The sequence below is a fragment of the Saccopteryx bilineata genome, chromosome 4 (genome assembly GCF_036850765.1).
Source record: "Saccopteryx bilineata isolate mSacBil1 chromosome 4, mSacBil1_pri_phased_curated, whole genome shotgun sequence".
Taxonomy (NCBI): domain Eukaryota; kingdom Metazoa; phylum Chordata; class Mammalia; order Chiroptera; family Emballonuridae; genus Saccopteryx; species Saccopteryx bilineata.
In genome coordinates, this window is record NC_089493.1 from 153,155,180 (window position 1) to 153,171,703 (window position 16,524).

Below are 16,524 nucleotides of genomic sequence, written 5' to 3' on the forward strand. Positions count from 1 at the left end.
GGGGAAATTTTTGGCCATTACATCTTCAAGTCAATTTTATTCATATTTACTCATTCTCATTTGCTTCTTGTGAGGTTCCAGTACAACCACATTAATTAGCAAGCCCAACATCTGAGCTATATCTCAGGGTCACTTTCTATTGACTACTTTTCCTTGACTGGGTCACATTTTCATGTCTCTTTGCTTGGCTAATTTTTATTATGTTTTAGACACTGTGGATAATATTTTATAGATTTAATATTCTGTTATTTTCCTCTAAAGAGTACTTTTTTCATAACTGCATTTTTAATTTAGAAATTAAATTTAATGGGGTGACACTGATTAACAAGGGTACATAGGTTTCAGGTGAACATTAACATAGCATTTGAACTATTGATTGCATTGTGTGCCCATCATCCAAGTCAGATGATATTCTGTCACCCTATATTTGTCCCTCTTTACTCCTCTCCCCTCTCCCCTCCCCCTGGTAACAATTTCACTTTTTATCTATGTCCAGGAGTTTCAGTTTATATCCCACTTATCTGAAATCATATAGTTCTGCCCCAGCCATTGGCTTCAGTGAATAGAGCATAGACCTGGTGTGTGGATGTCCCGGGTTTGATTTCCAGTCATGGCACAAAGGAGAATCAACCACCTGCTTCTTCCCCCATTCTTCTCCCCCTTTTCTCCCTCTTTCCCTCCTGCAGCCAGTGGTTCAACTGAGTGGTTTGAGCATGGTCCCAGGCACTGACAATAGCTCTATTGGAGCATATCAGCCTCAGGTGCTAAAAATAGATTGGTAGTTGAGCACTGGCCCCACATGAGGTTGCCAGGTACATCCTGGTTTGGGCACATGCAAGAGTCTGACTCACTATCTCTACTCCTCTCACCTTAACTTCATCTGATTTACTTATTTCACTTAGTATAATGTTCTCAAGGTGCATCCATGTTGTTGTAAATGGCAATATATCATCATTTCTTACAGCTGAGTAGTATTCCATTAATATCTATATATGTACCACATCTTTATCCAATTTCTATTGAGGGACACTCTGGTTGTTTCCATGTCCTGACTACTGTGGATAATGCTGTGATGAACATGAGGGTGCATGTGTGTTTGTGTACCAATGGTTTTGAGTTTTTTGGGTAGATACCCAGTTGAGGGATTACTGGGTCATATGGTAATTCTATTCTTTTTTTTTTTTTTTGAAAATTAGTTTTAACAGGGTGACATTGATCAATTAGTGTACATTTCAGGCAAACATCACTCCATCATTTGAATATCAATTATGTTGTATATCCATCACATAAAGCCAAATCATTTTCCCTCACCTTACATTTATTCCTCTTTACATCCCTCCCGCAAACCCCTCTCCCCTACATCTCCTCCTGCTGGTAACCACTGCTCTCTTATTTATGTCCATGAGTCTCAGCTTTGTATCCTACTTATGTGTGAAATCAAACAGTTTTTAGTTTTTTCTGATTTACTTGATTCACTCATTATAATGTTCTCAAGGTCCATTCAAGTTGTCATAATGACCCTTCATCATCATTTCTTATGGCTGAGTAGTATTCCATAGTATATATGTACCACATCTTCTTTATCCAATCCTCTATTGAGGGGCACTTTGGTTGTTTCCATGTTTTGGCTACTATGAATAATGCTGCAATGAATACGGGAGTGAATATGTCTTTACGTATCAATCTTTTCAAGTTCTTGGAGTAGATACCCAGGAGAAGGATTGCTGGGTCATGTGGTAATTCTATTTTTAATTTTTTGAGGAACTACCATACTTTCTTCCATAATTGTTGTATTAATTTGCATTCCGACCAGTAGTGAATGAGGTTTCCTTTTTCTCTACAGCCTCTCCAACACTTGTTATTACCTGTCTTCTTGATAATAGCTAATCTATCAGGTGTGAAGTGGTAACTCATTGTAGTTTTGATTTGCATTTCATGAATAGCTAGTGAAGATGAGCATCTTTTCATATATCTGTTGGCCATTTGTATGTCTTCTCAGGAGAAGTGTCTGATCATGACATCTCCCCATTTTGTAATTGGATGGCTTGCTTGTTTGTTGCTGAGCTTTGTGAATTTTTTATATAGTGTATTTTGGATATTAATCCCTTATCAGAGCTGTTGTTTATAAATATCATCTCTCATTTTGTTGGCTGTCTAGTTGTTTTGTTGTCAGTTTCTTTTGCTGTGCAGAAGTTTTTTAGTTTGATTTAGTTCCATTCATTTATTTTTGCCTTTACTTCCCTTGCCTTTGGGGTCAAATTCATAAAATGTTCTCTATGGCCAAGGTCCATGAGTTTAGTGCCTATGTTTTCTTCAATATAATTTATTGTTTCAGGTCTTATGTTTAGGTCTTAGATGCATTTTGAATTGATTTTTGTGTAGGGGGACAAACTGTAGTCAAGTTTCATTCTTTTGCATGTGGCTTTTCAATTTTCACAGCACCACTTATTGCAGAAGCTTTCTTTTTCTCCATTGTGTGTTTTTGGTTCCTTTGTCAAAGATGATTTGTCCATATATATGTGACTTGATTTCTGGGCTCTTAATTCTGTTCCATTGGTCTGTGTATCTATTTTTCTGCCAATACTCTGCTGTTTTGGTTATTATGGCTCAGTAGTATAATTTGAAGTCAGGTATTGTAATACCTCCAGCTTTGTTCTTTTTTCTCAAGAGTGCTTTGACTATTCACAGTTTTTTATGATTCCATACAAACTTGGTGATTTTTTAGTTTCATTTCTTTAAAAAATGATATTGGAATTTTGATGGGAATTACATTAAATTTGCATATTGCTTTGGGTAATATGGCCATTTTAACTATGTTAATTCTTCCAATCCATGAACATGGAATATTTTTCATTTCATTGTGTCTTTTTCAATAACCTTTAATAATGCCTTGTAGTTTTTAGTATATAGATCCTTAACATTCTTTATTAAGTTTATCCCAAGGTATTTTTGTTGTTATTGTTGCAACTATAAAAGGGATTATTTTTTTAGTTCATTCTCCAAAGTTTCATTGTTTGCATATATGAAAGCAATGCACATCTGTATATTGACTTTATATTGATTACTATATTGGTTAATGTTTCTATTAGTCTTTCTGTGGAGTCTTTGGGGTTTTCTATACACAGGATTATATCATCTGCAAAACGTGTTGTAATTCTATTCTTAATTTTTTGAGGAACCACCATACTTTCTTCCATAATGGCTGTATAGTTTACATTCCCACCAGCTGTGAATGAGGGTTCATTTTCCTCTACAGCTTCTCCAACACTTATTACCTGTTGATAACAGCCAATCTAACAGGTGTGAGGTGTATCTCATTGTAGTTTTGATTTGCCTTTCTCAAATGGCTAGTGAAGATGAGCATCTTTTCATATATCTGTTGGCCACTTATATATCCTCTTGGGTACAGTGTTTGTTCAGGTCCTCTCTCCATTTTATAATTGGATTGTTTGCCTGTTTGTTGCTGAGCTTTGTGAGTTCTTTATATATTTTGGATATTAACCCCTTATCAGAGCTGTTGTTTGTGAATATCATTTCCCACTTGGTTGACTGCTTTTTTTGTTTTGTTGTCAGTTTATTTTCCTGTGCAGAAGCTTTTTAGTTTGATATAGTCTCGTTCATTTATTTTTGCCTTTACTTCCCTTATGTTTGGGGTCAAATTTTTAAAATTTTCTCTATGGTCAAGATCTGTGAGTTTAGTACCTATGTTTTCTTCTCTGTAATGTATTGTTTCAGATCTTATATTAAGGGTTTGATCATTTTGAATTAATAATTTGTGCATGAGGACATGTAGTCAAGTTTCATGTTTTTTAAGATGGCTTTCTAATTTTCTCAGCACCATTTATTGAAGAGGCTTTCTTTTTTCCATTGTGTGGCTCCTTTGTCAAAGATTATTTGTCCATATATATGTGGTTTTATTTCTGGGCTCTCTATTTTGTTCCATTGGTCTGTACGTCTGCTTTTATGCCAATACCATGCTGTTTGATTATCATAGCTCTCAAGTATAATTTGAAGTCAGGCAATGTGATACCTCTAGTCCATTCTGAATATTAACTTTTATGCAGAAGTCAGTTCAATTACTGGTTAATCTTAGGTCAGTTTGAGTTTATTCTTTGATAGGGAGGATCCATCTGAAGCTCAAGGTGATTCCCAAGGCTTTGTAAATTGGTGGGTCTCAAATTCCAGCTCTACTTCCCTAAAGATCTTACTGGGGTGTGGTTTCAGTCTTTGTTATGTCAGGGGCAGACATTTCTCTAGATCATAATTCTTACTCTGAAAGCATAGCCTTCCTGTTTTCTCAGCTAAATGACAAGGATAATAATAAGGTATTTACAAGGTTGCTCCACTCTTTTGGTCTGAATCTGCTAAATTCCTATTATCTTTTTTTTGTATTAAGAAATTTTTATTTATACAATTAATTTTAAATGGGGTGACATTGGTCAACTAGAGCACACAGATTTAGAGAAAACATCTCCAGATCAATTTGACATTTGATTATGTTGTATACCCATCACCCAAAGTCAAATCATCCTTTGTCATCCTTCATTTGATTTTCTTTATGCCCCATCCCCTCCCCAGCCCCTCCCTCTCTTCCCTTCTCCTCCTCCTGGTAAACATTGCAATCTTATCTATGTCCATGAATCTCAATTTTGTGTCCCACCTAGTATGGAATCATACAGTTCTTAGTTTTTTCTAATTTACTTATTTCACTCATTATAATGTTATCAAGGTCCATCCATGTTATCATAAATGATCCTATGTCATCATTTCTTATGGCTGAGTAGTATTCCATAGTATATATATACCACATCTTCTTCATCCAATCTTCTATTGAAGGGTTTTTTGGTTGTTTCCATGTCTTGGCCACCATGAACAATGCTGTGATGAACATGGGGCTGCATGATGGATCAAAGACCTAAATATAAAATCTGAAACAATAAAATACATAGAAGAAAATATGGGTACTAAACTCATGGACCTTGGCCGTAGAGAACATTTTATGAATTTGACTCCAAAGGCAAGGGAAGTGAAGGCAAAGATAATTGAATGGGACTACATCAGACTAAGAAGCTTCTGCACAGAAAAAGAAACTGACAACACAACAAACAGACAGCCCACCTACTATCTTTTTAAAACCTAAACTCCATAGCAGCAATACGCTAATAAATTTTGGGCAGTTTATATTTGTATATATTTACACTAGTCTTTCAAAGGTCTCACAGATGATCAGTACTTGGACTTCTCAGCAACATTCCCTACATAGACCCTCGTCTCTGGAGTCCTCAGCAAGATGGCTGTGCTGTACCTAGATTTCAGCTTACAAGCAAAAAATAGTCTGCAGGCAAAGAGCTGAGTTGATTGTGGAGCTCAGTTAATAAGTTTTTCTTCTTTCAGAGTTGCAGTCTTGCACTGTTTATTCTCCATGATTCAAAGTAGTTGCCAAATAAATATTTTCCAGTTTTACACTTATCAATTGCAGTAGTCTAGTATCCAGTATACCTAATTGTGGAAGTTCAGTTCTTGCATAGAGACTCTTTAAAATCTTTATGAATTATTTATAACTAGAATAGCTTTTATATAATTCAGGATTATTATAGAAAATCATGTTTAAATGTTACTGTTATATGTAATGTGAAATGTCAACAGTTGACACTAAAATTTAGTTGCTACTGCACAATTAATTACTGTTCATTTTTACTAGCTCAAAGCAACAAGATACATTTATCAATAATAATTAATATAGAATGCTCATGTAGAGTATATTGTTGCTCATTATTTTACTTTCTTATACATAATACTGCATTATAAGTGCTTGTGAGTACTATAGACATTTGCAATGCAGCTCAAAATTAATTAGCTCAAAACTTAATTGAAACCTTTTTCTCAGATTGAACCAGAAAGTTTGTCAATTTCTGAATTTAACATATTGTATTAATTTATGCTATTCAAAATCTATTTAATGCTATTCAGAAAAAGGAGAGGTACAATGGAATACTGAGAATGCAGAATTTTCAGACTTAAGTACCTCATTATTTCTGTCATTTAAGAACAACGGTTTTATAAAATGCTAACTGAAAATGATGACTGAAAAATATACAGTGCGGGTGCATAATTTTGAAGTTCCACCAAATTTCACCATAGTTTTTAATTATTATCAATGACTATATTTTCATACTAAATTTGAAGCAAAAAATTTTTTAATTAACTAACCAAATATTTTGTCCATATGTTATCTAATAAATGACAGTTCAAAAATCAGTTTCTGTATTTCCCCATGTATAAGACGCACCTTAATTTTGGGGCCTGAAATTTGGGGGAAAAATGTATTACATAAGGTTACTAAATTCAAGTTTTATTCATCATAAAATTCATACAACTCCTCATCTGCATGGAAAGGCAGGAAATGCAAGTAAAAAATCGACAACCACTGTACAAGACGTACCCAGTTTTTAGGCCCCAATTTTTTCAAAAAAGGGTGCATCTTATATATTAGGAAATACAAGTATTATGAACTGAGGGAAATGACTAACATTACATCGAGAAGATTTTGGAACACAAAATCTAAATGAAAGCATTCTGTAAAGGGGTTAATAGGATTGATAGCATGGCCATCGAATGAGGAATGTCATTTAATTGGCTCTGAGAAATTTACCTTGTTATAAGAATAGCTGCATCCACGGAATTCATGTCCTCTCCCCAGCTTGTTGACATCTCTAAATGTACATCATTCTTTTTGCCAAATTCTTTATTTTGCCACTTACAAAAACTCTCTAGCATTTTCTCTCCATGGTGTCCAATATATAGCTCTGCCTGCAAAAAATTAGATTTTGCTTCAAGGCAAATTATTCTCAGATATGAGAAAATTATGTTTTCTTGTTACTCAAAATAACAATATTGCTTCTATTTTATAGTAGAATAGTCCACTATTAGATTACTAAACAATAAAAACTAATGGATGTCTTGAATTACTAAAGCAAACTGCTGACCATAAGATCAATTAGAACATGGAACACATTTAGGATTAATTAGCCCGAGCTAAAAATCTTAAACCTTTGTGAGGGTACAATAATTTCAAAATCTATTTAATGCTATTCAGAAAAAGGAGAGGTATAATGGAATACTGAGAATGCAGAATTTTCAGACTTAAGTACCTCATTATTTCTGTCATTTAAGAACAAAGGTTTTATAAAATGCTAATTAAGCAGCATGCTAAAAAGATGTAACAGAATATTCCTCTCTTAAATGAATTGCAAATAAGAGGTTTAACTAGTACATGTTTAGAGAAGAAAATGAAACTGTCACTAAATATAGCTTTTCAAAATTACTTTTAGAAAGTTAAGCTTTATGGTAAGGATCCTTGGAAACTAAGAACATTCCATTTTTGGAATAAAATTGAGGTACTAACCAAAACTAAAGACAGTTTATGTATACTCTAAGTCAGGGATAGTCAACGTTTTTTACCTACTGCCCACTTTTGTGTCTCTGTTAGTAGTAAAATTTTCTAACCACCTACTGGTTCCACAGTAATGGTGATTTATAAAGTAGGGAAGTAACTTTATAAAATTTATAAAGCAGTGTTACAGCAAGTTAAAGCATATAATAATAATTACTTACCAAGTACTTTATGTCGAATTTTCACTGTTTGGCAGAATAAATCTTTATAAAACAACTTACTATAGTTAAATCTATCTTTTTATTTATACTTTGGTTGCTCCGCTACCGCCCACCATGAAAACTGGAACACCCACAAGTGGGCGGTAGGGACCAGGTTGACTACCTCTGCTCTAAGTGATTCAGTGGATATTTCTGGATTTTAAATCAATAAAAAGTACATCACATCCCTAACATTTCCTTTACTTAAAAGTACTGTACCTGAACACAACTTCTCACCCACTTAATTTAGAACAAAAAACTCAAGACTTTCTTACTGGAGTTTCATGGAGCAGAATGAGCTTGATCACACGGAGATTGACCTGCACACCAAGACTCTTATGTTGGAAAAGGTTAAAAACCTAAAAACAAAACAAAAAAATAAAAACAAAAATCTTAAAATAAAACTGAAAAGGATGTTAATTTTTCTTAAAGTCCAGATATGGGAAAAGTCTCCATTTAGTTGAGAAATCTTATATAGTTTTTAATGTTGCAATTATTTTAAAATTAACAATAAGTGATAATAACTTAGCTAATTCATTTTGGATACCAAGAAATTTAGACACTGCATTCTGAGGTACTGCAGCCTTAATGGTATGAGGTGCAGAGAGGGCTAGGCTTTTCACGATGCTGAAGAAGTGGATTTTAGAAACTCAACCTTAAAATTTGTCTTAATTCTTTTTTTTTTTTTAAGATTTTATTTATTCATTTTAGAGAGGAGAGAGAGAAGGGGGGAGGAGCAGGAAGCATCAACTCCCACATGTGTCTTGACCAGGGAAGCCCGGGGTTTCAAACCGGCGACCTCAGCGTTCTAGGTTGATGCTTTATCCACTGAGCCACCACAGGTCAGGCTCACAAAATGCCAGTGTCTTCCTTTGTTCTGAGAAACAGTCCTGAGAACTCAACCTGCTTTATGCCACCTTCCAATTCATTTCTCAGAGTCACTTTTCTCTCCTAGGCTCCCTGCCAAATAGAAACCCAGTTTTCAAAGCCCCTCTCCTCAAAGCCCCCATGCCGACAAGCTGTGGGCCACTTCACTTAGTGGGTTTTCAGCCCATCACTGGAACAGGTTTTCTTAAAACACGGTGTGTGCCGCAACGCTGAAAAGTAGGGCGGATTTTCTACATGGTACCTTAAGTTTTTGTAAAATTTAGCATGTATTTAATTTGTAATAGAAACTGTAATACTGATACACCAGACCCATGCTCTCAGTGACAGCACTGATCAGAACAGACTGATGCTGATAGACTGTGGGTCTACCCTATGCTGAAAGCAGGCAGAGTGTCCAGCAGGTAGCTGAACAGATATTGAAATGACTGTTTGCTGGGAAAACAAGCCAAATAGCAAAAAACAGTAAAAATGGAACTTTGACAAAATCATATTTATCCTTGAATCAGTGGTGGAATGATGAATGGGCATCTTCCTTTGGTTTTTATTTATATTTACTCTCCCTTAAGAACTGCTGTTTACTATAGCCTTCTAATTCTGCCCTAAAGGAGGTTTACCCAAAATGTTGTGCAATGAAGTGACAGGATTCATTGAGTTGTGGGCATCCACAGGATGCCAAATGCAAACCAGATTTCTGCAGTCCAGACATTGTCAACTGGTTAGCTACATATGACTCAGCTGGTTAAAAACTTAGCTATTATTCATCAACTAGTATTATATCTGACATCCAATTTTACATACCTATATAAGAGCTCAGTGGATAGCCAACCTCCATTTTTGTTCCACCTCATAATCCAGAGTACTTTGGGTAGGGCCAAGCACGTAAACAAATATTATAGTATTTCTGCTACTATCAAATATGACCTTTTATAAATGAAAATGAAAAGAAGGATGCAAAAAAAGAGAGGAAAGAATAATAGAGCTTTGCCTTATCAAAACAAACAATAAGGCTTTTTTTTAACTAGATGATATGATTATTTTGATATCTTTTTTGAGAGAGATCAATTTAGTAAACTTAAAGACTTTTTTTACTGATATCAATAAAAGAAAGGAAGAGTAATGAGTTAATTTTTAAAGAACTTCATTATACTCACACATTTCTTCCTTAGAGTTTTCTTGAAAAAATTCCAAGCGCACTTTAAAGTTTGCCTACCATATTTAAGATGGTTAGAATGAATCTCCTGGCTGCATCTGCTCCATGATAGGAAACCATTGCTGAGTCTGCAACCACTACAGTCTCTATGTTGTACTCTTGAGGTAATTTGTATGAATAGCGTTTCCCTCTTCCACTCTCGGCTATTTTTTTAGATCTAGGTCTTCCTTTATCTGCAACATAAATAAATTTTCAAATGTGCCTCCATCTTAGCAAAGTCAACAAAAAATTGCAGTTTACCCAATCACTTTTAAAAATGTTTATTGAAAAATCACCATGTAATAATGACACGATGGTGTGCAAACCCGAGTAAGTTCCCTTCTCATGTGGAACCTGAAAGCGCATTTGGCATTGATTTATGACTTTGGAATCAGACACGATTGATTTCTACCATTTATTAGCTCTGCCATTTGGGCAACCACCACCACTAAATCAGCCTCAGTTTTTTCATCTGTAAAATGAATAATCTACTTTCCAGAGTTATTGATGACTTATAAGTCACATTAGTAAAATCTTTATAAATAAAATAACTCAATAAATAAAAGATACCAGGGTTTTCTTTTTAAAACCAGTAACAAAATAAAGTTCTGCTTGCTAGAAGTGCCTAAAGCAACTTCAGTGCACACCCTAATTTCAGGCAGGTGCCCCTAATTACTAAAACATTACGGACAGGCTACAAAGGATCTAGTTCTGCCTTCCAACAAGATCATATGGAAGTTGTACACATAGGGTTATAAAGATTCCTCAAGCAGGGCCAAATAAAAGTAGTAACCACAAATAAACCTATTTATAAATTTAAATACATAAAAATATAAAATTTCTGTTTATTAAAACATGTCACTCTTGTAATGAAAAGCATGTACCAAATGGGAGAAGATATTTACAATGTTTTTCCATAATAAAGAAATAAAAGCTACTCTAAGCCAATTTCAGATAAACCAATTAGAAACTGGCAGAAGACATGAATAGTGATTTAGCACAAAAAGAATATCCAAATGGCTGAGAAGCATATGAGAAGATACTCAATCTCATTAATCTTCAAGGAAATACAAATTAAAATCACAATGAATTAAATTAATTAGAATACCTAGAATGGCTAAAATAAAAAGATGATTTATATCAACTGTCAACAAGAATGTGGGGATAAGAACCGGAAGTCCCATACATGTGCTGGGAGTTTAAAATAGGATACTCTGAAAAACTTATTGGCCTTATCCACTAAAGTTGAACATTTGCAACTATGATCAAAGATCCAAAATATATACTCATTAGAAGTACATGCAATTCACATATATAAATTATTCAGAGTGGCACCATTCTTCTTTTTTTTAATTTTTCCAATAATTTGACAGAGAAAGAGAGAGAGAGCAATAAAGGGAGGGGGGAGAGAGAGAGAAGCATCAAATCATTGCTCCACTTCGTTGTTCACTAAGTTATGCCCTCATTGGATGATTCTTGGATGTGCCCTGACTGGGGATGGTACCCTGACCTCAGCACACTGGGTCGGCCCGCTTTTCCAATGATCCACTCGGCCAGGGCTGGCATTATACTTAATGGCCAAAATAATCATCAATACTATAATGGATAGAGAATTTTTGGCCTAGGCAAACAATGAAACACTGTATATATCAATGAAAATAAACCAACTACTGCAGCAATCAAAAATATGAATGAACCTCCCTAGGATAAGGCTGAGCCTGTGAAGCCCATTACAAAAGCAGAGGGAAAATCTGGATTATATCACCTGGGGGGAGCGTGTGGGGTGAGAAATAAAAAGAAAAAGGGTAAGTCCTAGGAAAGGCCCACGTTTTGGGGGTGTCCATGTGGAAAAAGACACCTCCATGAAGGAGACAGAGAGGTAAGAAAAATAAAAGAAGAGGTCAAATAAAACCACAGACATAGCTACAAAATGAGGGGCTTTTGAACTGCACCAATAGTGGTAAGTGGACCCTGTCACAGAGAGAGAAAACTCAGTTGCCCCAACATAGCGACAGCTATGTTGGCCCCAAACTGTCAGTGTGCAGCATCTACATTTGCACGTTATACTATATTTAAGAAAGCTATTCGGAACAGTTTAAGTTTCTTAAGAATCTCAACTTCATGGTAGATTCCATTATACAAGTTAGCCACTGTGCGTGAAAATCACGCATACTGAAGCAATCTTTCTATTAAGTTGCTTCCTTTGAATTCTTTATTGTCTCCATCAACTGTGCGTGGCTCAGTCTTTGTCTTCTAGATCTTGAGGCCATTTCCCACCCATGGGTGTGTATGAAAAACAAGGTCATTGATAATGCACACTTCCAGTCGGGGAAGAAGTGTTAAGACGCTCATTCAGCAGTGCTCAATGGGAGATCTCCTGACATACTCCACAGCAGTTACGGATGGCGGATGGAAACAATTTCAGGTGTGCTCTGAGTCCTAGGCATACTCATAAGTTTTACACTAAAATGTTAAGGAATATATATATCTTGATAATGTCACTTGCATGCTTAAAGGCTTCGAAGACCACATTCTTCCAGAGAAAGTCCTTCCTGAGGCACACAAGCCCCTTCGCTATCCTGTCGCTGACCACCTTCCCAGGTTGTAGCTCATGACAACATTGCAGACATTCAGCTCAGCTCCCCAAGTTGACAGCATTGTTCCTTCTGCCTAAGTGCTTTCCCCAACTAACAATGTGCACTCAAAGTTTCACATATGCTTTTTATTTGCACACAAAATCTCCTTTAATTCTGACAACAATCCAGAGCTTCAGGTATCACTATCCCCATTTTGTATATTGTAAATAAAGCTTTTGAGAGACAAAGTAAGTTTTCTGAAGTCACAAAGCTAGGAAAGGGCAGCACAAGAATGTGAACACAGGCAGTCTGAGGCCCCCTGTCTTGGCCTGCATTTCCTGCTCCCTTCCCCCGTGGCCCGGAGGAATCTGACCCAAACTTTGAGGCTCAGCTCAGCTTGGGATCGTGTATACTGAGTCTTATCACACTACAGTATAATTTCTCATTTACCAGTTTGTCCAAAATAACACACTGATTGCCTCTTGATTATAAGAGCTGTGTTTTTTTTATCTCAACATCCTTGTGAGGTGACTGGTCATACTTAGGTTGGAAATAATGAAGCTAAGCTCCAAAAGTTTAAGGGAATTAAAGAGGAGTACCTAGCTTAAGTGGGACTGATGGTGTGCCTTGAACCCAGGGCCTCTGACCCTAAACCTTAGGCACCTCCCCCTCCTCTATACTATCTTTTATTTTTATTTTTTTTAGCAAGAGGAGAAGAGGCAGAGATAGACTCCCGCATGTGTCCCTACTGGGATCCACCTGGCAAGCCCACTAGGTGGCAATGCTTTGCCCATCTGGGGCCCTTGCTCCTTTGCAACCGAAGCTATGTTTTAGCTCCTGCCATGGCAGCCATCCTCAGTACCCAGAACCAATTGAGCTATGGCTGCTGGAGGGGAGGAGAAGAGATAGAGATAGAGTGAGAGGCAAGAGGGGAAGTGGTATAGAAGCAGATGGGTGCTTTTCCTATGTGCCCTGGCTGGGAATTGAACCCAGGATTTCCACATACTGGGCCAATGCTCTACCACTGAGCTAACTGGCCAGGGCCTTATACTATCTTTTAATAAAAGAATATAACAAAGTCATCCTAAAGTATAAAGGTCGCTATTTAAAAAAAATATTCATTTAGTAAGTACATATAAGCATAATGAACCTAAGGCATTAAAATGCAGAAGGGGAATACTACAAAGATTAAGTTGAACACAAGTATGCTTCATGACTCCAGTGGGCAAAACCAAATACTACAGTATTAAAATCTGAGTCATGCATTTAATACATAAATGCATTAGCTCGAAGTAAGAGCTATAATCAGATAGATCAGTATAAGTAAATGAATATTTTATTTCATAAACTGTTCATTTTTAAATGATTTTTCAAATTCTAGGTTCTGAAAAAGCCATTGAAAATAGGTAAGCTCAGTAACTTGTCTGGCTGATGACAGCTTAACTCCCCTTGCATGCGCGTGTTTGATCTAGACCAATCAATTAGTACACAACAATTGTGCCTAACAAAAAACAATTAAATCTCAATGAGAACTGTTTGCCAGTTATGAACCAGGTATTTATGCTTTATAAACCAACTAAAAATTAACCTTTTTCTAGAAACCTTCCTCGGTGCATAGTAGCACACAAAGCCTGTTTTGTATCATCCTCATACACACATGCTCAGAACAGCTGGAACTTACTATGATTCAAAAGTTACACAGTGCAAATTTTCAGTATAACTCATACAAACCTATCTCCTTAAATGGACTAAATTCAAGTTGTGGTTGCTCTTGTCGTTTCATGATACAGAAGCCTCTCTTGTATGTGTTCATAATGTTATGGCTTTCATCAGCGGTTACATCCCTCTTGTGTCTACAGTTCTCAGAATAGAAAAGGGCAATGTGTCTTTTTAAAACGGACTTGATCATGCACATTGAAAGGTATGACAGAGACAGATTCATTTAACCACTTGTGAAGATGATTCCCATACAGACTGATATTAGGACCTTTCAAAACAAAGTTAATTAGAAATTATGGATTAATTTGAGATGACTATGCCAAAACATTTTGTAATGTTTCCTAATCCAAACACCCTAGACAACTGATGATATGAATATCCTATTGCGTCGGCAAATGTTACTATTGTCACAATTCATATATCCTAATCAGTCTCGATACCATACCAATTTCAGACTTAATATCTTGACACTAACTGAACTAACACCTAATTTTAACACTACAAGTCAAATTCTAAAGTCTTTACACCAAAAATTCTTCAATAAATTTGTATTTTCTCAGATTTTAATCTCATAACAGTTAAAATTTGAAGTAATAAATTTTTACTCTTCTTTCTATTACCCTGATAATTTTAACCTCCAATATGAGTTTCACTTGGGTCAAATAAAAAAAGAAATAAACAAATAAATAAATAGTAAAAGATAATTCTGGTCAAAGGAAAGAGGCAGCCTGGCACTCGCAGAGAGGTGGACTGAAACAAGGCGAGTGATTGGCATCAGTGCAGAGAGCTCAGCGTCACTTCTATTCCAGTGAGTGACCCACGTCCCACAAGAAACACTGCACAATTCAGGAGAGATGTGGGGTATTAATCCTTAAAGTCCCTGACGTCCTTTTGACCTCACATTTCTTGATATTAAAATGTGGTACTTCCCAGAAAGCTAAAAGCTAAGATAAATATGGGTATTTCCTTGTCATTCACAAAAAAGAAGAAGAAAAAGAAAAAGAAAGAAAGAAAAAAAGAAATAAAGATAGAGAGAGAGAGAGAGGAAGAGCCCTGGCCGGTTGTCTCAGTGGTAGAGCGTCGGCCTGGCGTGCAGGGGTCCCGGGTTCGATTCCCGGCCAGGGCACACAGGAGAAGCGCCCATCTGCTTCTCCACCCCTCCCCCTCTCCTTCCTCTCTGTCTCTCTCTTCCCCTCCCGCAGCGAGGCTCCACTGGAGCAAAGATGACCCAGGCGCTGGGGATGGCTCCTTGGCCTCTGCCCCAGGTGCTAGAGTGGCTCTGGTCGTGACAAAGCAACGCCCCGGAGGGGCAGAGCATTGCCCCCTGGTGGGAAGAGCGTCGCCCCCTGGTGGGTGTCCCGGGTGGATCCTGGTCGGGTGCATGTGGGAGTCTGTCTGACTGTCTCTCCCCGTTTCCAGCTTCAGAGAGAGAGAGGAAGAAAGAAAAAGAAAGAAAAAAAGAAAGAGAAGAAAGAAAGATAGAAAGAAAGGAAGAAAGAAAGAGAGGAAGGAAGGAAGGAAGGAAGGAAGGAAGGAAGGAAGGGAGGGAGGGAGGGAGGGAGGGAGGGAGGGAGGGAGGGAGGGAGGGAGGGAAGAGGCGGAGGAAGGGAGAGAGAGAGGGAGGGAAGAAGGAAGGGGAGAGGGAAGAAGGGAGGGAGGGAGGGAAGAAGGGAGGGAGGGAGGGAAGAAGAGAGGGAGGGAGGGAAGAAGAGAGGGAGGGAGGGAGGGAGGGAGGGAGGGAGGGAGGGAGGGAGGGAAGGAGGAAAAGAGAAGATAAAGTTAGTAAATGAATGGCTGGGCACACAGAATTTTTGCATTGCATTTTCATTCAATCTTTCAGAAGGCATTACCTGAAATGATACCACAGTAATGACTGTAAGGAGTAGACTTCCCTTTCACTTTCTCCTCCATGGACCTTTTCTGCCTATATACACGGTGCGGGTGACCTGTTATGGCCATTGTATCATTGAGTGGTTCAATAAATAAGAAGTCCTCATTGAGCTGTATAAATCCCATCTGGAATAAATAACATGAAAAAACATGTAAGAAATACCATTTGAATAAATTACTTTTGGGGTTCTACTCACATACTATTTTCTTTCACATATGTGCATACATTCTTCTAGTGAAGCTATTTTAGCAACCACATAATAAAGCAACTGTCTTCCTGTTTTATTACTTCATCTTTATGTACTTTATTGCACTAGCATAAATTTCATTTAGTTAGTCTTAGCCAGTGTGGGTGGGAGGCTGGATGCCAGCAAAGGATGCACGGTAAGAGTTCTGGAATGCTAAAGGCACACTTTGGGAGACCCACGGGGTCATTTACATGTATGGCATGTACAGGAGACCAGTACAGTTTTAACTGCATATACCACACAGCCCAACTTTTTGACAATTATTATTGAATAAAGTAAGTCATGTAACACATCAAAGCAAATGTAGGAGACATAGCTTTAAAGTTATTTTATAAAATATCCTTACAGTCTCCTACTAAAC

The 16,524-nt window shown here is 37.0% G+C and overlaps 1 protein-coding gene across 1 annotated transcript in view; it reads right to left on the reverse strand.

Annotated features, from left to right (window-relative positions):
* The window catches only part of ADAMTS19 (ADAM metallopeptidase with thrombospondin type 1 motif 19), a 500,178-nt gene that overhangs the window by 359,670 nt on the left and 123,984 nt on the right, over positions 1–16,524 (reverse strand). The window contains exons 3-6 of the mRNA XM_066276903.1: positions 15,876–16,041; positions 9,752–9,924; positions 7,929–8,012; positions 6,653–6,810 (exon numbers count right to left, since the gene is read on the reverse strand). Of these exons, the coding sequence (XP_066133000.1) occupies positions 6,653–6,810; positions 7,929–8,012; positions 9,752–9,924; positions 15,876–16,041 (581 nt within the window). The remainder of the gene's footprint in view (positions 1–6,652; positions 6,811–7,928; positions 8,013–9,751; positions 9,925–15,875; positions 16,042–16,524) is intronic.